This window comes from Heliconius melpomene, unplaced genomic scaffold (genome assembly GCF_056956725.1).
Source record: "Heliconius melpomene rosina isolate 202511_hmr_F unplaced genomic scaffold, ASM5695672v1 ptg000031l, whole genome shotgun sequence".
Taxonomy (NCBI): Eukaryota; Metazoa; Arthropoda; class Insecta; order Lepidoptera; family Nymphalidae; genus Heliconius; species Heliconius melpomene.
Genome location: NW_028181865.1, coordinates 508000 through 529663, shown reverse-complemented (window position 1 = coordinate 529663; position 21664 = coordinate 508000). Strand labels below are relative to the sequence as shown.

Sequence of the window (21664 nt, the reverse complement as noted above, 5' to 3'; positions counted from 1 at the left end):
TAATGTTACAAATACAATCTTATTTATTAAAAATCTAAATAACTATAAACTGAAGTATAAATAACTAGAAACTTAATATAAAACACCAACAACATTCGAAAACACATATAGGTATTTACTCAGTGTTAATTATAGCAGCTCTTTTGACCAATTCACATTATTTATTAATTAAAACATTTAAATTACTTTATAACTTGCTAATAATGATCTATTAACAACCTAATAACAAATCACATCGACTACAACACGTGTAACCTCAAGTATATGAGGGCCAAATATGTCTTCCCGCTAAAATTAGTAACTTAATAACAAATGAAATAAAAAAAAAATAAAAAAAATAAAAGATATTTATTAACAAATAACATACACAATTTTTGTTACTTCTGGTGGTACCCACACTAGGTATTCCTGTATCGTGGGTTCCAATATATGACTTAACAATTTACGACTAATGTTGACACTCGTTTAACAAGAAAACAGTAAAGAGGTAAATAATCATAACAAAAATAAATTTAAATTTTAAAACAGTTAAATTTTGTTTTTTTTTTTTTTTTTTTTTTATTGTAATTTCAGTTAGTATTAATAAAATGAATAATGATAGGTACTATTGTATATGTGATAAAATATTTTCAGTGGTTTTATAGTCTAAGGTAGCGAGCCATGACGAAATTTTAGTTCTAGCTTTTTTTAACGAGCAAAGCTTAATATCACAAGCACTAGCAATTTTATTATAAATAAATAATTCAACGTAAGGACTGAAACGCCTAGCAAAACAAAACCTTATTCTAGGCAGTGGAACATTAAAGTTTCTACGATTAATCAGATCATTATACTCTTCTGAGGACGCTATTCTTCGATGTGCTTTCAGTGCCATTTTTAAGTAAAATAATTGACGTACGGTAAGGACGTTACTTTCCTGATAGAGCATAACGGTTGGGTAAATGAAAGGTTTATTAAGCATCACCTTGAGTACCGATCTTTGAGCTCTTTCGAGCTGAATCAAATGAGATTTTAAAGCACTACCCCAGGAGCTTATGCAGTAGACAATTATAGACTGACAAATAGCATAATATACACTATATAAAGTCTTAAGAGATGCTGATTGTTTTAGCGGGCTTTTTGATATTGACAGTGACATTGACATATTGCAGTACTATATTTGACAGTTGACATTTGTAGCACAGAAGTCTCCTAACTCGGCCATTCTGACCCTGCGTCGTCCCCGACGTAGCTGATCCAGTTGCCTGATCACATGCTGGTGCATCCCGACTAGCCCCAAAGTCATCGGCGTCGTTTCATGGCTGTATTGATGAAAATTCTACAGTAGTACCATATTCGCTGTCTTCATCATCTAAAATTTAAAGTTAATAAATGTCTAAACATTACAACATAAATGAATAGGCAATCAAAAGGTACAGACAAAAGATATAAAAATAAAAAAGTTTTGAGAGCTCTCATTTTTAACCCTGTAAAATCTTCATATCCAAGTATGTTCAGTCCGGTGCAGCAAACTCTGGAACCTGTGAACAGAACAGTCAGAAGGCGTCCCCTCTGTCTGCCAGGACCAAATGTCCACATAGACGTCACATGATCCACAAAGACCAAACGTCAGCAAGGACCAAACGTCCACAAGGCCATAATGTCAGCAAGGACCAAATGTCCACCTTGACCACAAGGACCAAACGTCCTTCAGAGCCACATGCTCTTCACAAAATCTTTCAGGGCCACACACCCGTCAAAATTTCTCAGGCCATATGCCTCATCAGACCAAACGTCTGATACAAGTCAAAGTCAAAAGTCAAAGTCAAAACACCCAACCCAACCCCATGTCTGTGCCCAAAGGGACCACACATCCAATTGAACTCAATAAACAAACTGCCACATTACACCAGTATTGTACACTAAGCCCCACCTTGGTTGTCAGACAAAAATTAAACATTTAGAAAAAGAATTAATGGAGGAAGAGAAAAATAAAATGTCGGTCTGTATGTATGTAAGCATGTAATGATTTAGAAAGAAATTGTGCTAGACAACAAAGCAAGAATTAGTGCAATACAGTTAAAATAACTTGACAACAAAAAAGGCAGTACAAATTTCCAGTTACTAATCCCCATGCCATTGTACCATGTAGAGCTCCTCGAGTGGTTTAACTACCACCACTCAATAATTAATTGCCTCAGTCTTATAGAAGCTCGGCCTAACCTGACCTCTATTTATAATTCAACCAACATGTTCAATTTCTGTTGAAGTAATAAACATATTCGAAATTTTATGGGAAAATCGGTTTTTTTTTTGTTTGAGTATTAATAGTAACTGAATCCCATCATAACGCATTATCAACACGTCATCAACATATTCTAAAACATGACCACATTCAATATGTGTTTACATAAAATATGACAACATTCAACATATGTTTACATAAAATATTCATAACCACCACCACCACCAAATTATCCGTGTGTGATCATCAATCAAAGGGAGAAGATAGCTTCCTCCGACATTCAACCCTTTCAGTGCCCCACAATCAACACATATCCAGTCATACACACTTTGGATTGCACCCTCCAACACACATACTACACTCCTCTCTTCAAGATAGCTGACAATTTCATGTACTTTAAGCTTTTCCCCACCCCATATAGAAGATAAGCATTTTCCCATATTTACCGTTGTTTGCACATTTAATGGTACTGGCGACCGAATAATGTGAAAATTTATTTATTATGTACATAAGAGAATCCAGCTAATAACTTAAGTGGTACATTAATGTGTTGCCAAACGCTGAATGTGCTGACAGACACTTCAATACAGACACACACTTCAGACACATTTCACACTTCAGACCAGGACAGACACTTCAATAGACATTCCTAGGCATTGTTTACTCCTCACTAATTAAGTTGTCTGAAATTGTCTCCTATATCATAAACGATAAATTATTATTTACTATAAACATTCTTCTGGTTTCAATTTCCCATTTTAATTTGTTTAAAATAATTCAAACTCCTTAACCTCATAATAGCAGCGTTTTAACTGAAATAAAACGTTTATTAATTTACTTACCTTATTCGAAGCTTATTAAATGAGATAGGCACTACGTTTCCCGCCTGTACTTCCTTCTTAGGCCACGCCTTTTTCCCCTGACGTCACTTCCACTTGGCAGCCCCTTCCTTTTGACAGCCGTGTGTAAAAATATTCATTGCGTTTTAGTAAACACCAGGTAGCGATTAATCGTAAGCTTCGAATAAGGTAAGTAAATTAATAAACGTTTTATTTCAGGTAAAACGCTGCTATTAATTTGACTGTCCCTTATTCGAAGCTTATTAAATGAGACGTGTTTGTGATCGCCTGGTGGAAGTGACGAACGCCAATGTGATAGCAGTATAGATCACTTGAAGACTGTAATACTAGAGTAGTACATAGTATAGGTATATTGAATGCAATATAAACTAGAAAATGTCATAAGGCGTATTCTAACAAATCTACTTTTATATGAAATCACAAACATTGAACTCTGTGTGAAAGCAAATTTTATGAGAAATAAATAAAAAGAAAAATTGTTATTATAAAACTTTCTCATTTTAATGAGAATTTTTTATTACAATTATTCATACATTTATCATCAAAATATAATAAACATAATTATTCAGGCAATAAATCACCTAAATTTATCAATCACACGATAGGATCAAACAATTGTGTCACTGATTCTGTATTTATGATTAGATTTTTCAATCGCAAATAATACTATGAAAAGTACTATTAGATCGCAAATTTCCTTAAGCTAGAATTTCGTTGACGGTTCAATTGTCAAACCAATTTTTTGAAACAACCGCAGATCTAATGCTTTCGGAGATAGCTGACACTCCCGCATCCTTAAACAAGGATTTGACCTAACCGCCTATTAATGTACGTGACGCGGGTCTGGGCTCACCTCCAATATTGATAAAAAGGTTAAACGATTGCCTTCTCCGATGTTCAAGTAATGATTTTGTTAATTTTTTCTAGAAAACGGGGTCCATTTTCTCATTTTCCTTATTAGCCAATAATTTACATCCTGACTACAGATTTATTACGTACAGACACGTAATAGAATCGGATTTGACCCAAATGGTGGCCAAAAAACTATAGAATTATCGTCAAGGGTGTAATTGTCTGAACCTACTGTTAACAAAGTCAAGTCATGAATTCTTCCTCCTGAACAAAGTAATAGCAGAGCAGCTGTATGTCTTTGCACTTGGAAAACATTAGTTTTGTCTCTATTTCAAATTGGGGCCTTCATATGACTGATAGCTTACACGCGCTATTGATTTCAAAATGTGCTTTACAAGTTCATGGGAACTAAGTTGACCTGATAAATTCGGATGAATTGAAATGATGAATTCGGATGCGATTTATGAAGCAAAACAGAAGTATATGATAATTTGAAGATTAATGATGTAGATCTGACAAAAAGACTAGCAAATTCACTAATTTAAGCAAAACTTAAGGTGATTTATTTTGTAAGATCTACACTAAGAAATCTTATCGTTTCCACGCGATATGATAGACCTTACGTGTTGATGAACGCCAAGATTTCCTCAGAAACTTCAACTGGTTAAAGTTCCTTCCATCTAGTGCCGCAGACCGCCACACTATCAGACCTCCATTGTCATTTCGAACAATTTCGGAGGAGGTAAGCTTGTGATCATGTCTACGAGAACTTTGTCCAGGCGAGGAATCATGCATGGTCCTGCTAGGGAATGAGCTTTGACATCCGGGTGCCAAGATATCCGTCTCCGGCGAGGGACTATAAAAAGATAGATTCCATGAGCCTGGTTAGATGACACAGTATCTTGGGAATAAGAAAAACGGTGGGATAACTACGCTAGATTGAAGTTCCAAGTCCGGGAAAAACGCCTCATGAAAAGCACACCAAGCCTGATCGACGTTTAGATCCAGTGAGACGTAATTAGTCACTACATGAGCTCGACTGAATGCGAACAGGTCTATAAATGAAATTCCCCATTTATGAAAATTCTGTCCGTGCAATCGTGTGTCAATTGCCACTCGGGTCTCTCTTGCAGCCTTGATAATCCATCAGCGTGATTGTTATAAATTTTAGGAATATAAAATGCTTTCATATGAAGATATTCATTCTGGTGAATATAAGAAAGATAATCACCAAATGCATATGCATCTGGTGAATATCTAGAATCAGAAACACATCGGGTGTTTCTTATTCTAGATATTCACCATGTTAGATTCATGAGAGATTCTAATTTTGTTCCCCCTGCATGACGTAGATGCGCTATCACAGATCTGAATGAGAACAGTACTGCGTTCCATTTCTTTTTGATTGCAATGGAGACGGCGCTCTGTTTGTAACCATAAGCCGGCAAGAGTTATATTATTTAGGCAGGCTCCCAATGCCACATCCAACACATCGGTAGTGAGAAAATGAAGGGGTGGATCGAAATGAATAAATGTTGACCGCCTGCAATTTTATAGCCACCAAAGCAGATTTTCCATTCCAGTCAAAGGAATAGCGTGAAGTGTTTTAGTTCATAGCCAAAAATTTTGCTCAAGAATTTCAGAAGTGCGCGATAGTTGAGCTTGCCCCTGGGTACTGGCAAAATTGAGAAATCTCGACAAACTGGCAAAATTGAGAATCCCGACAAACTGGCTAACAAACCTTTGAAGATTTCTGAGGCTTGTTCGTTGATCCGTCAACACTTCGTTTATTGCTGATACTAAAGGGGTAATTTGTCTGCAGATAGACACTTTGTTTGTCCAGGGATTCCAATGAATCCCCAAAAACACTAAGCTCCTCTCTGCAACCTTGGACGATTTTTCGAAATTTATCACCCATCCTAGTTTCTTTAGAAAAACTATCATTTTCTGCACATGCTCCTGGATGTGGAGAGGATGTTTTTGTCCTGGTTGGCTGACAGAAAATCGCCCAGTAGACGATAATTCTTATTGCTTGCTCTCTGAGAATTTCGAGTCATCCAATTCGTTATTGCTGCAAACGTTTGTGGAGCCATACTCAGCCCGAATGGTAAGCAGGTCATCTCCAGGGGATCCTCGGTATAATAGAGACGCAGAAATCTCGTGTGACTTTACCCAATAGGAAGGTGAAAATAGGCTTGTGAGATGTCTATTTTGAACAACCAATCTTTCGGTTGTATCAAATCTCATATGCGCTGAACATTTACGAGCTTGAAATAGCGCGTCATGACATATTGTCTTAAAGCCTTTAAAATGAAAATTGGTCGATATGAGCCGTTGCTTTTGGAACCAGAAACATTGATGATAGAAAGCTTGGAGAGCGCTTTTATCTTGCTTATGATCTGAATCATGTTAATTGATTCGGGCACGTGTCATTTTGAATTGACGGTACCGAGGTACACCAGAGGTGGCTTTAGATTGAAAGGTATGCGATACCTCAATATTATTTTTAGGACTAGGTTCGGAGCCCCTAGACAAGCTCATTGATCTCGACAGTACGCCAGAAACTAAGTCAGAAACTCAGACTTTTATTGTCTTTACTTTGAGGAGACGGTGATAACGGTCGTTTTTGTCCAACCTTACCTTGATCACGTTGTCTAGTGTTTTGTCGAAGGGAACTTCCCTTATAACAACTTTGAAAATTGCGATTATTCGGTGCGGCCGAATTGAAATGAGCAACAAGGTAGCATGTAGCTGGTAACTTGACAATCACCTTGCGGAGGGGCTGCATGAGAGCAATGTGGATGCGGGTAACTGCGGTTACACCAAGCTAAACCCTGCGAGAGCTAAAAATTTCGATTGAGCCCCTGCAAGGGGCCGTGTGACTTTTTAGAGCTGCCTTCGAGGCAGAAGTCACATTTGTTTTCTGGGCAGGCTGCATGAGGGCAATGCGGACGCGGGTAACTGCGGTTACACCAAGCTGAACCCTGCGAGGGCTTAAAATTTCGATTGGGCCCCTGCGAGGGGCCGTGTGACTTTTTTAGAACTGCCTGCGAGGCAGAAGTCACATTTGTTTTCTGGACAGGCCAGAAACACTTCTTAATTCCACCAGCACGTTCTAAACTACAGTAAACTTTTCTGCGCTGAAAAAATTAGTAGCTGACGGAGGAACCTTGCGAAGACCGGATTTAGCAGCCAAATCCTCAGCCGACGGCCACAGATTAATTGAATTAGATCTGTGGAGCTTTTATGAAAAACGCCAGATGATCAAAGAGCGCTTATTTAAACGTCATAGTTCGACAGGACGCAATCTTTCGCCCACGACAGTAGATCCCGTAAACCATTTTGTAAAGCTTCCATTTGCTTAAAATATATACATGGTTAAGACAGCATATGTCTTGTCGGCGTGATTGAGATTCCGAGGGGTTTCATAAGAACCTGTTTCAAGTTCCGTAAAGCCCGGAGAAAAATTGTACAATTTATTGACAGTCCGCGTATCTGACATCAGACCAATCATCTTTATCCAAATGTGGATGATCAATAAGCATTGAAGGCCGTTGAAGCCTTAGGAATTAAAGAATTTCAAAAGGGAGAGTCAAATCTTTCTTACAATTAACAGATCTTCCAGAATTATCATGAACGATCTCATCATCGATACAGTATAAGCGTACCTTGCCATAAGCGATGTGACACGATCATTAAAATCTGCACTCACTTAAAATCAGCACTCACGTGACAATGGCGATTTCTTTGGAACACGATCTTTCCACATTCTATTCTTTATATTTCTACGGTGTTTACTCTTCGAATCATTTGACGACGAAGAACTACTTGAACTTAAGGACCTCCGCCACTGCTGATTCGGTGAGGAAGAAGTTCCCGGAACCACTGACACTATATTGTTTTCCATGCTAAATTCCAATACACAAAAAAGAAACACTATCCTCCGAAAAAGATGAGAGAACCATTAACTTTTATTAAATTTATCAATTAGTCACATGAAACAAAACCGTTAACATTTACGAAAGTAAAACGTTAATAAAATATAAAATTAAAAAATGTGAAGGTAGATTAACAAATTATATCGGCCTACTTAGCCATATAATTTCACTATTCAACTAAACATTTAATAAATGAAATGTGAAATGAAAAGAAAAAATATACATTATTATAATAATGTAAAAACTTACTTGTATAATATCTTTGAAGAGTCGGAATAAGTAACTCGGACGACGACCGACTCGGCGGGAAAATAAAACGCCAATGAATATTTTTACACACGGCTGTCAAAAGGAAGGGGCTGCCAAGTGGAAGTGACGTCAGGGGAAAAAGGCGTGGCCTAAGAAGGAAGTACAGGCGGGAAACGTAGTGCCTATCTCATTTAATAAGCTTCGAATAAGGGACAGTCAAATTAATAGTAGTACACAGAAATCTTTTGCTACAATAATCCCTCCCGCTAATTATTTATATAGCTATTAATAGAGGTAAGTCTAAATATTGTATCCTCAGTTATATAAGTAATAGTTGTAAACTTAGTCTTAGCAAAAATTATTTATGTAGTAATCTTAATGAACTTGATGTAATCGATAATCTTATTTGTGAAACTGAAATTATGTCTATGTACGTTATGGCTTTTAATTCACTTCCTACTATTTGTAAAACAAATTTTATTTTAGGAAATTTACATTTTTGTCAATCACTAGGTAATAACTGATGGGTCTTTATTTATTCAAATCTACTAAATTGCATGTTAATTGTAATAACAATGATTTCAATGTAACTTTATTTGACACTGGTATTTTAACTTTGAAGCTGAATTTATTTACTCAGATGTTACCTACAACATATGTTACAGATGTAATTAATTAATTATTAATATTTAGTCTCCATATACATTCTACCATTAGGCATGAAAATATTACATTTGATTTTATTAACATAAAATTTACAATTTTTATATTTACTTGTTATGTAAAATTTATTAGTTCAATTAATCCAACAATTAAATTAAATTCTACTCATTCTGATTTCAATCTTATAGCAGACAATTGTTGCAATTGCACGTAAATTAAAAATATTAATAATCCTAATTTGTTTAATTTAATAAATCCTAAGTTATATACAAAGTCTGCACCCTTATCTGCAGCATTGCATCACTTCAATACTATGCATGCATTAATAAGTCATTAGTATAAAACATAGTTAGTCTACCTGAAACTCTCCTAACAGCCACACATTTTTCTATTTCCACTGTGACTCAATTCTATTTGTTTTATGATTGAGACTAATTAATATGTTTTAAATTATTACCAAATCTCTTTTTAATTGATTAATCTTTTTTTTTTTAAAACAACTTAAAGCCAAATGTACATAACAGCACACACTTTCTACATACAATAACATCAGCATCCAAAATAACTAGAACAGGTGTACAAATCTCGGAACAACTATCAAGTCAGCTCCAAGCGAGAGCTCATCAATAGCCAAGGAAACAAAACCATTTCCTCCCATCAAAGTAACAGTATTACTCACCCTCTAAGGTACAGTTTATTGATTCTCCCTCACACAACTAACATTTCAAAACAAACAAAGGTTACAAGTCATACTGCTACCATTTCTAGGTTTCCTTATCCAATGTTACTCACACCCCCTTCACCAACCATAAAATTGTTCTAATCGAAAAGAATTGTGTAACGAATGCCCAATTATTAAGCTATGAATCTCTTCTTTCTTTTTTTTTTGTCACTATGAATTATGCTCAACTGGCATGCTCGAAACGCCATATATCAAGAATCTAATTCAATTTCAAATTCACTAAGCCCTATATACATTGACAAGAATCATCTCAAGGCAAACTGGCACCCGTCTCTCCTCTAGCACACTAAGCACAACCACAGAACTCTTCAGAATCAGCCTGCATAGAACATCAACCACCTATGATCACCAGTAATCACTCACTCACTCATTCAACCATGAACATCACCCTTAAGGCGCCCAAAGTCATGTGATAAACAGTCTGAATCATTCCGGTTATTAGCACTTCTAAACCTCTCCACCTCCTCACACTATAGCTCAATATTATTGACAACAGAGTCAGTTTGATATAAAATAGTTTTGTATTGTTCCAATATTTAAAGAAGATATTGCATCAGAAAGATTACGGGCTAACTTGGTAACCCCTGAAGTACATTGAGAAGGTGATGAGGTATCAGAGGCCATACTTTCAGATAATGCACCTTTGGGAAAAGTATCAAATCTAACTGTTAATCATTTAAATTTGTTTTTAACCAACTAGCATGACAGGTTGAATTATGAGAAGGAATATTATTTTGTGTACCTTTTTCAAGTTTGTCTAATCTCCAAAGAAATGCATTGTAACGCTCACCAGTAGAGGCACTCAGATACCTGGAGACACACAGAGACGCGTCGCGCATTGCAAGCAGAAGCGCGCATACACGTGCGGGGACGCGTCGCTCATCAGTATCAGAGGCGCGCAGACACGCGCGGGAACCGCATCGAGAGCAGTGGCGCTCAGGAACTTGTTGCGCATCGCGAGCAGTCTCGCAAACGCATCGCACATTGCGAGCAGAGGGTGTGCAGACGCACATCAAGATGCGCAGGAATGCGTCGTACATCGCGAGCTGAGGGCGTGCAGAGGCACACCAAGACGCCCAGGTAAGCGTTGCACGTCGCCGGCAGAGGAACACAGAGACGCGCGGGGACGCGTCACTTGTCGTGGGAGCAGAAGCACCTCATAGCGGCACGGCGGCGGCATGAATGTCCTGCAACAGAACCATGAAAGCACCAGCACGAGCGCTCGAGACACCCTTAGCGCTCAAGTCTCGTAACATGGCTTTCAAATGACTTAACCTATCTCGCTAACCGCGACCACGTGTCGTGTCCGGTCGACGTGATTTGTTTTGTGATTTACTTCCAGCATCACCCATATTTAACACTGTATTTCTATATAAGCAATAAATAATTTAAGAAAAGAGAAATGATGAAACTGGTGTTTTATTTGCTTTCACAAAAATAACAAAATTATAAAGTACAAGGATCTGGCCTGATGGGCTTAGATAGGTATCCCACTTCTGAAATTAGGTTTCAGAAGTGAAATATGAAAATAAAACTATACAACACTAATGTTACAAATACAATCTTATTTATTAAAAATCTAAATAACTATAAACTGAAGTATAAATAACTAGAAACTTATAAAAAACACCAACAACATTCGAAAACACATATAGGTATTTACTCAGTGTTAATTATAGCAGCTCTTTTGACCAATTCACATTATTTATTAATTAAAACATTTAAATTACTTTATAACTTGCTAATAATGATCTATTAACAACCTAATAACAAATCACATCGACTACAACACGTGTAACCTCAAGTATATGAGGGCCAAATATGTCTTCCCGCTAAAATTAGTAACTTAATAACAAATGAAAAGAGCGGGCTTTTTGATATTGACAGTGACATTGACATATTGCAGTACTATATTTGACAGTTGACATTTGTAGCACAGAAGTCTCCTAACTCGGCCATTCTGACCCTGCGTCGTCCCCGACGTAGCTGATCCAGTTGCCTGATCACATGCTGGTGCATCCCGACTAGCCCCAAAGTCATCGGCGTCGTTTCATGGCTGTATTGATGAAAATTCTACAGTAGTACCATATTCGCTGTCTTCATCATCTAAAATTTAAAGTTAATAAATGTCTAAACATTACAACATAAATGAATAGGCAATCAAAAGGTACAGACAAAAGATATAAAAATAAAAAAGTTTTGAGAGCTCTCATTTTTAACCCTGTAAAATCTTCATATCCAAGTATGTTCAGTCCGGTGCAGCAAACTCTGGAACCTGTGAACAGAACAGTCAGAAGGCGTCCCCTCTGTCTGCCAGGACCAAATGTCCACATAGATGTCACATGATCCACAAAGACCAAACGTCAGCAAGGACCAAACGTCCACAAGGCCATAATGTCAGCAAGGACCAAATGTCCACCTTGACCACAAGGACCAAACGTCCTTCAGAGCCACATGCTCTTCACAAAATCTTTCAGGGCCACACACCCGTCAAAATTTCTCAGGCCATATGCCTCATCAGACCAAACGTCTGATACAAGTCAAAGTCAAAAGTCAAAGTCAAAACACCCAACCCAACCCCATGTCTGTGCCCAAAGGGACCACACATCCAATTGAACTCAATAAACAAACTGCCACATTACACCAGTATTGTACACTAAGCCCCACCTTGGTTGTCAAACAAAAATTAAACATTTAGAAAAAGAATTAATGGAGGAAGAGAAAAATAAAATGTCGGTCTGTATGTATGTAAGCATGTAATGATTTAGAAAGAAATTGTGCTAGACAACAAAGCAAGAATTAGTGCAATACAGTTAAAATAACTTGACAACAAAAAAGGCAGTACAAATTTCCAGTTACTAATCCCCATGCCATTGTACCATGTTAGAGCTCCTCGAGTGGTTTAACTACCACCACTCAATAATTAATTGCCTCAGTCTTATAGAAGCTCGGCCTAACCTGACCTCTATTTATAATTCAACCAACATGTTCAATTTCTGTTGAAGTAATAAACATTCGAAATTTTATGGGAAAATCGGTTTTTTTTTTGTTTGAGTGTTAATAGTAACTGAATCCCATCATAACGCATTATCAACACGTCATCAACATATTCTAAAACATGACCACATTCAATATGTGTTTACATAAAATATGACAACATTCAACATATGTTTACATAAAATATTCATAACCACCACCACCACCAAATTATCCGTGTGTGATCATCAATCAAAGGGAGAAGATAGCTTCCTCCGACATTCAACCCTTTCAGTGCCCCACAATCAACACATATCCAGTCATACACACTTTGGATTGCACCCTCCAACACACATACTACACTCCTCTCTTCAAGATAGCTGACAATTTCATGTACTTTAAGCTTTTCCCCACCCCATATAGAAGATAAGCATTTTCCCATATTTACCGTTGTTTGCACATTTAATGGTACTGGCGACCGAATAATGTGAAAATTTATTTATTATGTACATAAGAGAATCCAGCTAATAACTTAAGTGGTACATTAATGTGTTGCCAAACGCTGAATGTGCTGACAGACACTTCAATACAGACACACACTTCAGACACATTTCACACTTCAGACCAGGACAGACACTTCAATAGACATTCCTAGGCATTGTTTACTCCTCACTAATTAAGTTGTCTGAAATTGTCTCCTATATCATAAACGATAAATTATTATTTACTATAAACATTCTTCTGGTTTCAATTTCCCATTTTAATTTGTTTAAAATAATTCAAACTCCTTAACCTCATAATAGCAGCGTTTTACCTGAAATAAAACGTTTATTAATTTACTTACCTTATTCGAAGCTTATTAAATGAGATAGGCACTACGTTTCCCGCCTGTACTTCCTTCTTAGGCCACGCCTTTTTCCCCTGACGTCACTTCCACTTGGCAGCCCCTTCCTTTTGACAGCCGTGTGTAAAAATATTCATTGCGTTTTAGTAAACACCAGGTAGCGATTAATCGTAAGCTTCGAATAAGGTAAGTAAATTAATAAACGTTTTATTTCAGGTAAAACGCTGCTATTAATTTGACTGTCCCTTATTCGAAGCTTATTAAATGAGACGTGTTTGTGATCGCCTGGTGGAAGTGACGAACGCCAATGTGATAGCAGTATAGATCACTTGAAGACTGTAATACTAGAGTAGTACATAGTATAGGTATATTGAATGCAATATAAACTAGAAAATGTCATAAGGCGTATTCTAACAAATCTACTTTTATATGAAATCACAAACATTGAACTCTGTGTGAAAGCAAATTTTATGAGAAATAAATAAAAAGAAAAATTGTTATTATAAAACTTTCTCATTTTAATGAGAATTTTTTATTACAATTATTCATACATTTATCATCAAAATATAATAAACATAATTATTCAGGCAATAAATCACCTAAATTTATCAATCACACGATAGGATCAAACAATTGTGTCACTGATTCTGTATTTATGATTAGATTTTTCAATCGCAAATAATACTATGAAAAGTACTATTAGATCGCAAATTTCCTTAAGCTAGAATTTCGTTGACGGTTCAATTGTCAAACCAATTTTTTGAAACAACCGCAGATCTAATGCTTTCGGAGATAGCTGACACTCCCGCATCCTTAAACAAGGATTTGACCTAACCGCCTATTAATGTACGTGACGCGGGTCTGGGCTCACCTCCAATATTGATAAAAAGGTTAAACGATTGCCTTCTCCGATGTTCAAGTAATGATTTTGTTAATTTTTTCTAGAAAACGGGGTCCATTTTCTCATTTTCCTTATTAGCCAATAATTTACATCCTGACTACAGATTTATTACGTACAGACACGTAATAGAATCGGATTTGACCCAAATGGTGGCCAAAAAACTATAGAATTATCGTCAAGGGTGTAATTGTCTGAACCTACTGTTAACAAAGTCAAGTCATGAATTCTTCCTCCTGAACAAAGTAATAGCAGAGCAGCTGTATGTCTTTGCACTTGGAAAACATTAGTTTTGTCTCTATTTCAAATTGGGGCCTTCATATGACTGATAGCTTACACGCGCTATTGATTTCAAAATGTGCTTTACAAGTTCATGGGAACTAAGTTGACCTGATAAATTCGGATGAATTGAAATGATGAATTCGGATGCGATTTATGAAGCAAAACAGAAGTATATGATAATTTGAAGATTAATGATGTAGATCTGACAAAAAAACTAGCAAATTCACTAATTTAAGCAAAACTTAAGGTGATTTATTTTGTAAGATCTACACTAAGAAATCTTATCGTTTCCACGCGATATGATAGACCTTACGTGTTGATGAACGCCAAGATTTCCTCAGAAACTTCAACTGGTTAAAGTTCCTTCCATCTAGTGCCGCAGACCGCCACACTATCAGACCTCCATTGTCATTTCGAACAATTTCGGAGGAGGTAAGCTTGTGATCATGTCTACGAGAACTTTGTCCAGGCGAGGAATCATGCATGGTCCTGCTAGGGAATGAGCTTTGACATCCGGGTGCCAAGATATCCGTCTCCGGCGAGGGACTATAAAAAGATAGATTCCATGAGCCTGGTTAGATGACACAGTATCTTGGGAATAAGAAAAACGGTGGGATAACTACGCTAGATTGAAGTTCCAAGTCCGGGAAAAACGCCTCATTAAAAGCACACCAAGCCTGATCGACGTTTAGATCCAGTGAGACATAATTAGTCACTACATGAGCTCGACTGAATGCGAACAGGTCTATAAATGAAATTCCCCATTTATGAAAATTCTGTCCGTGCAATCGTGTGTCAATTGCCACTCGGGTCTCTCTTGCAGCCTTGATAATCCATCAGCGTGATTGTTATAAATTTTAGGAATATAAAATGCTTTCATATGAAGATATTCATTCTGGTGAATATAAGAAAGATAATCACCAAATGCATATGCATCTGGTGAATATCTAGAATCAGAAACACATCGGGTGTTTCTTATTCTAGATATTCACCATGTTAGATTCATGAGAGATTCTAATTTTGTTCCCCCTGCATGACGTAGATGCGCTATCACAGATCTGAATGAGAACAGTACTGCGTTCCATTTCTTTTTGATTGCAATGGAGACGGCGCTCTGTTTGTAACCATAAGCCGGCAAGAGTTATATTATTTAGGCAGGCTCCCAATGCCACATCCAACACATCGGTAGTGAGAAAATGAAGGGGTGGATCGAAATGAATAAATGTTGACCGCCTGCAATTTTGTAGCCACCAAAGCAGATTTTCCATTCCAGTCAAAGGAATAGCGTGAAGTATTTTAGTTCATAGCCAAAAATTTTGCTCAAGAATTTCAGAAGTGCGCGATAGTTGAGCTTGCCCCTGGGTACTGGCAAAATTGAGAAATCTCGACAAACTGGCAAAATTGAGAATCCCGACAAACTGGCTAACAAACCTTTGAAGATTTCCGAGGCTTGTTCGTTGATCCGTCAACACTTCGTTTATTGCTGATACTAAAGGGGTAATTTGTCTGCAGATAGACACTTTGTTTGTCCGGGGATTCCAATGAATCCCCAAAAACACTAAGCTCCTCTCTGCAACCTTGGACGATTTTTCGAAATTTATCACCCATCCTAGTTTCTTTAGAAAAACTATCATTTTCTGCACATGCTCCTGGATGTGGAGAGGATGTTTTTGTCCTGGTTGGCTGACAGAAAATCGCCCAGTAGACGATAATTCTTATTGCTTGCTCTGAGAATTTTGAGTCATCCAATTCGTTATTGCTGCAAACGTTTGTGGAGCCATACTCAGCCCGAATGGTAAGCAGGTCATCTCCAGGGGATCCTCGGTATAATAGAGACGCAGAAATCTCGTGTGACTTTACCCAATAGGAAGGTGAAAATAGGCTTGTGAGATGTCTATTTTGAACAACCAATCTTTCGGTTGTATCAAATCTCATATGCGCTGAACATTTACGAGCTTGAAATAGCGCGTCATGACATATTGTCTTAAAGCCTTTAAAATGAAAATTGGTCGATATGAGCCGTTGCTTTTGGAACCAGAAACATTGATGATAGAAAGCTTGGAGAGCGCTTTTATCTTGCTTATGATCTGAATCATGTTAATTGATTCGGGCACGTGTCATTTTGAATTGACGGTACCGAGGTACACCAGAGGTGGCTTTAGATTGAAAGGTATGCGATACCTCAATATTATTTTTAGGACTAGGTTCGGAGCCCCTAGACAAGCTCATTGATCTCGACAGTACGCCAGAAACTAAGTCAGAAACTCTGACTTTTATTGTCTTTACTTTGAGGAGACGGTGATAACGGTCGTTTTTGTCCAACCTTACCTTGATCACGTTGTCTCGTGTTTTGTCGAAGGGAACTTCCCTTATAACAACTTTGAAAATTGCGATTATTCGGTGCGGCCGAATTGAAATGAGCAACAAGGTAGCATGTAGCTGGTAACTTGACAATCACCTTGCGGAGGGGCTGCATGAGAGCAATGTGGATGCGGGTAACTGCGGTTACACCAAGCTAAACCCTGCGAGAGCTAAAAATTTCGATTGAGCCCCTGCAAGGGGCCGTGTGACTTTTTAGAGCTGCCTTCGAGGCAGAAGTCACATTTGTTTTCTGGGCAGGCTGCATGAGGGCAATGCGGACGCGGGTAACTGCGGTTACACCAAGCTGAACCCTGCGAGGGCTTAAAATTTCGATTGGGCCCCTGCGAGGGGCCGTGTGACTTTTTTAGAACTGCCTGCGAGGCAGAAGTCACATTTGTTTTCTGGACAGGCCAGAAACACTTCTTAATTCCACTAGCACGTTCTAAACTACAGTAAACTTTTCTGCGCTGAAAAAATTAGTAGCTGACGGAGGAACCTTGCGAAGACCGGATTTAGCAGCCAAATCCTCAGCCGACGGCCACAGATTAATTGAATTAGATCTGTGGAGCTTTTATGAAAAACGCCAGATGATCAAAGAGCGCTTATTTAAACGTCATAGTTCGACAGGACGCAATCTTTCGCCCACGACAGTAGATCCCGTAAACCATTTTGTAAAGCTTCCATTTGCTTAAAATATATACATGGTTAAGACAGCATATGTCTTGTCGGCGTGATTGAGATTCCGAGGGGTTTCATAAGAACCTGTTTCAAGTTCCGTAAAGCCCGGAGAAAAATTGTACAATTTATTGACAGTCCGCGTATCTGACATCAGACCAATCATCTTTATCCAAATGTGGATGATCAATAAGCATTGAAGGCCGTTGAAGCCTTAGGAATTAAAGAATTTCAAAAGGGAGAGTCAAATCTTTCTTACAATTAACAGATCTTCCAGAATTATCATGAACGATCTCATCATCGATACAGTATAAGCGTACCTTGCCATAAGCGATGTGACACGATCATTAAAATCTGCACTCACTTAAAATCAGCACTCACGTGACAATGGCGATTTCTTTGGAACACGATCTTTCCACATTCTATTCTTTATATTTCTACGGTGTTTACTCTTCGAATCATTTGACGACGAAGAACTACTTGAACTTAAGGACCTCCGCCACTGCTGATTCGGTGAGGAAGAAGTTCCCGGAACCACTGACACTATATTGTTTTCCATGCTAAATTCCAATACACAAAAAAGAAACACTATCCTCCGAAAAAGATGAGAGAACCATTAACTTTTATTAAATTTATCAATTAGTCACATGAAACAAAACCGTTAACATTTACGAAAGTAAAACGTTAATAAAATATAAAATTAAAAAATGTGAAGGTAGATTAACAAATTATATCGGCCTACTTAGCCATATAATTTCACTATTCAACTAAACATTTAATAAATGAAATGTGAAATGAAAAGAAAAAATATACATTATTATAATAATGTAAAAACTTACTTGTATAATATCTTTGAAGAGTCGGAATAAGTAACTCGGACGACGACCGACTCGGCGGGAAAATAAAACGCCAATGAATATTTTTACACACGGCTGTCAAAAGGAAGGGGCTGCCAAGTGGAAGTGACGTCAGGGGAAAAAGGCGTGGCCTAAGAAGGAAGTACAGGCGGGAAACGTAGTGCCTATCTCATTTAATAAGCTTCGAATAAGGGACAGTCAAATTAATAGTAGTACACAGAAATCTTTTGCTACAATAATCCCTCCCGCTAATTATTTATATAGCTATTAATAGAGGTAAGTCTAAATATTGTATCCTCAGTTATATAAGTAATAGTTGTAAACTTAGTCTTAGCAAAAATTATTTATGTAGTAATCTTAATGAACTTGATGTAATCGATAATCTTATTTGTGAAACTGAAATTATGTCTATGTACGTTATGGCTTTTAATTCACTTCCTACTATTTGTAAAACAAATTTTATTTTAGGAAATTTACATTTTTGTCAATCACTAGGTAATAACTGATGGGTCTTTATTTATTCAAATCTACTAAATTGCATGTTAATTGTAATAACAATGATTTCAATGTAACTTTATTTGACACTGGTATTTTAACTTTGAAGCTGAATTTATTTACTCAGATGTTACCTACAACATATGTTACAGATGTAATTAATTAATTATTAATATTTAGTCTCCATATACATTCTACCATTAGGCATGAAAATATTACATTTGATTTTATTAACATAAAATTTACAATTTTTATATTTACTTGTTATGTAAAATTTATTAGTTCAATTAATCCAACAATTAAATTAAATTCTACTCATTCTGATTTCAATCTTATAGCAGACAATTGTTGCAATTGCACGTAAATTAAAAATATTAATAATCCTAAGGTACAGTTCCTCTAAGGTACAGTTTATTGATTCTCCCTCACACAACTAACATTTCAAAACAAACAAAGGTTACAAGTCATACTGCTACCATTTCTAGGTTTCCTTATCCAATGTTACTCACACCCCCTTCACCAACCATAAAATTGTTCTAATCGAAAAGAATTGTGTAACGAATGCCCAATTATTAAGCTATGAATCTCTTCTTTCTTTTTTTTTGTCACTATGAATTATGCTCAACTGGCATGCTCGAAACGCCATATATCAAGAATCTAATTCAATTTCAAATTCACTAAGCCCTATATACATTGACAAGAATCATCTCAAGGCAAACTGGCACCCGTCTCTCCTCTAGCACACTAAGCACAACCACAGAACTCTTCAGAATCAGCCTGCATAGAACATCAACCACCTATGATCACCAGTAATCACTCACTCACTCATTCAACCATGAACATCACCCTTAAGGCGCCCAAAGTCATGTGATAAACAGTCTGAATCATTCCGGTTATTAGCACTTCTAAACCTCTCCACCTCCTCACACTATAGCTCAATATTATTGACAACAGAGTCAGTTTGATATAAAATAGTTTTGTATTATTCCAATATTTAAAGAAGATATTGCATCAGAAAGATTACGGGCTAACTTGGTAACCCCTGAAGTACATTGAGAAGGTGATGAGGTATCAGAGGCCATACTTTCAGATAATGCACCTTTGGGAAAAGTATCAAATCTAACTGTTAATCATTTAAATTTGTTTTTAACCAACTAGCATGACAGGTTGAATTATGAGAAGGAATATTATTTTGTGTACCTTTTTCAAGTTTGTCTAATCTCCAAAGAAATGCATTGTAACGCTCACCAGTAGAGGCACTCAGATACCTGGAGACACACAAAGACGCGTCGCGCATTGCAAGCAGAAGCGCGCATACACGTGCGGGGACGCGTCGCTCATCAGTATCAGAGGCGCGCAGACACGCGCGGGAACCGCATCGAGAGCAGTGGCGCTCAGGAACTTGTTGCGCATCGCGAGCAGTCTCGCAAACGCATCGCACATTGCGAGCAGAGGGTGTGCAGACGCACATCAAGATGCGCAGGAATGCGTCGTACATCGCGAGCTGAGGGCGTGCAGAGGCACACCAAGACGCCCAGGTAAGCGTTGCACGTCGCCGGCAGAGGAACACAGAGACGCGCGGGGACGCGTCACTTGTCGTGGGAGCAGAAGCACCTCATAGCGGCACGGCGGCGGCATGAATGTCCTGCAACAGAACCATGAAAGCACCAGCACGAGCGCTCGAGACACCCTTAGCGCTCAAGTCTCGTAACATGGCTTTCAAATGACTTAACCTATCTCGCTAACCGCGACCACGTGTCGTGTCCGGTCGACGTGATTTGTTTTGTGATTTACTTCCAGCATCACCCATATTTAACACTGTATTTCTATATAAGCAATAAATAATTTAAGAAAAGAGAAATGATGAAACTGGTGTTTTATTTGCTTTCACAAAAATAACAAAATTATAAAGTACAAGGATCTGGCCTGATGGGCTTAGATAGGTATCCCACTTCTGAAATTAGGTTTCAGAAGTGAAATATGAAAATAAAACTATACAACACTAATGTTACAAATACAATCTTATTTATTAAAAATCTAAATAACTATAAACTGAAGTATAAATAACTAGAAACTTATAAAAAACACCAACAACATTCGAAAACACATATAGGTATTTACTCAGTGTTAATTATAGCAGCTCTTTTGACCAATTCACATTATTTATTAATTAAAACATTTAAATTACTTTATAACTTGCTAATAATGATCTATTAACAACCTAATAACAAATCACATCGACTACAACACGTGTAACCTCAAGTATATGAGGGCCAAATATGTCTTCCCGCTAAAATTAGTAACTTAATAACAAATGAAAAGAGCGGGCTTTTTGATATTGACAGTGACATTGACATATTGCAGTACTATATTTGACAGTTGACATTTGTAGCACAGAAGTCTCCTAACTATATTTTATTTTATTTGTAATATTATTATATCGAGCAAGTACATAAAATTAAACACTTTACAAAAACTAAAATTTATGGAACACCTTTCCACAATTTTTGGTAAAAATATAAAGAAATAAGAAAGATAGACAAAAAAAGAATAGCATTTTGTAGATTTACTTTAACAAATGTATTATTTATTGTTCCATTACAGAATGATTGAGAGACAATACAAAATTCGCATTATATTTACGCGGTGTATAACTGATAGTTGGCCTGTAGGATCTTTGATATTGTATGGGAGTATTAAAAATCATTTCTCGTCTAGGAGACTACTTCAATGTTGAAAATTTTAAAA

General features: G+C 37.1%; 1 protein-coding gene across 2 annotated transcripts; it reads right to left on the bottom strand.

The window, feature by feature from the left end:
• Positions 1-21334, bottom strand: LOC146526508 (uncharacterized). Of its 2 annotated transcripts, none has more exons than XM_085207042.1 (2): positions 10319-21334; positions 1-1351 (listed from the first exon to the last, which is right to left on the bottom strand). In XM_085207042.1, the coding sequence occupies exons 1-2, from the start codon at positions 10566-10568 to the stop codon at positions 1296-1298; spliced, it is 306 nt and encodes a 101-aa protein (XP_085063168.1). In that variant the 5' UTR covers positions 10569-21334; the 3' UTR covers positions 1-1295. The 2 variants fall into 2 exon arrangements, with proteins under 2 accessions (XP_085063168.1, XP_085063169.1); XM_085207043.1 differs by having other exon boundaries at positions 10339-21334.
• Positions 21335-21664: the final 330 nt, after the last annotated feature.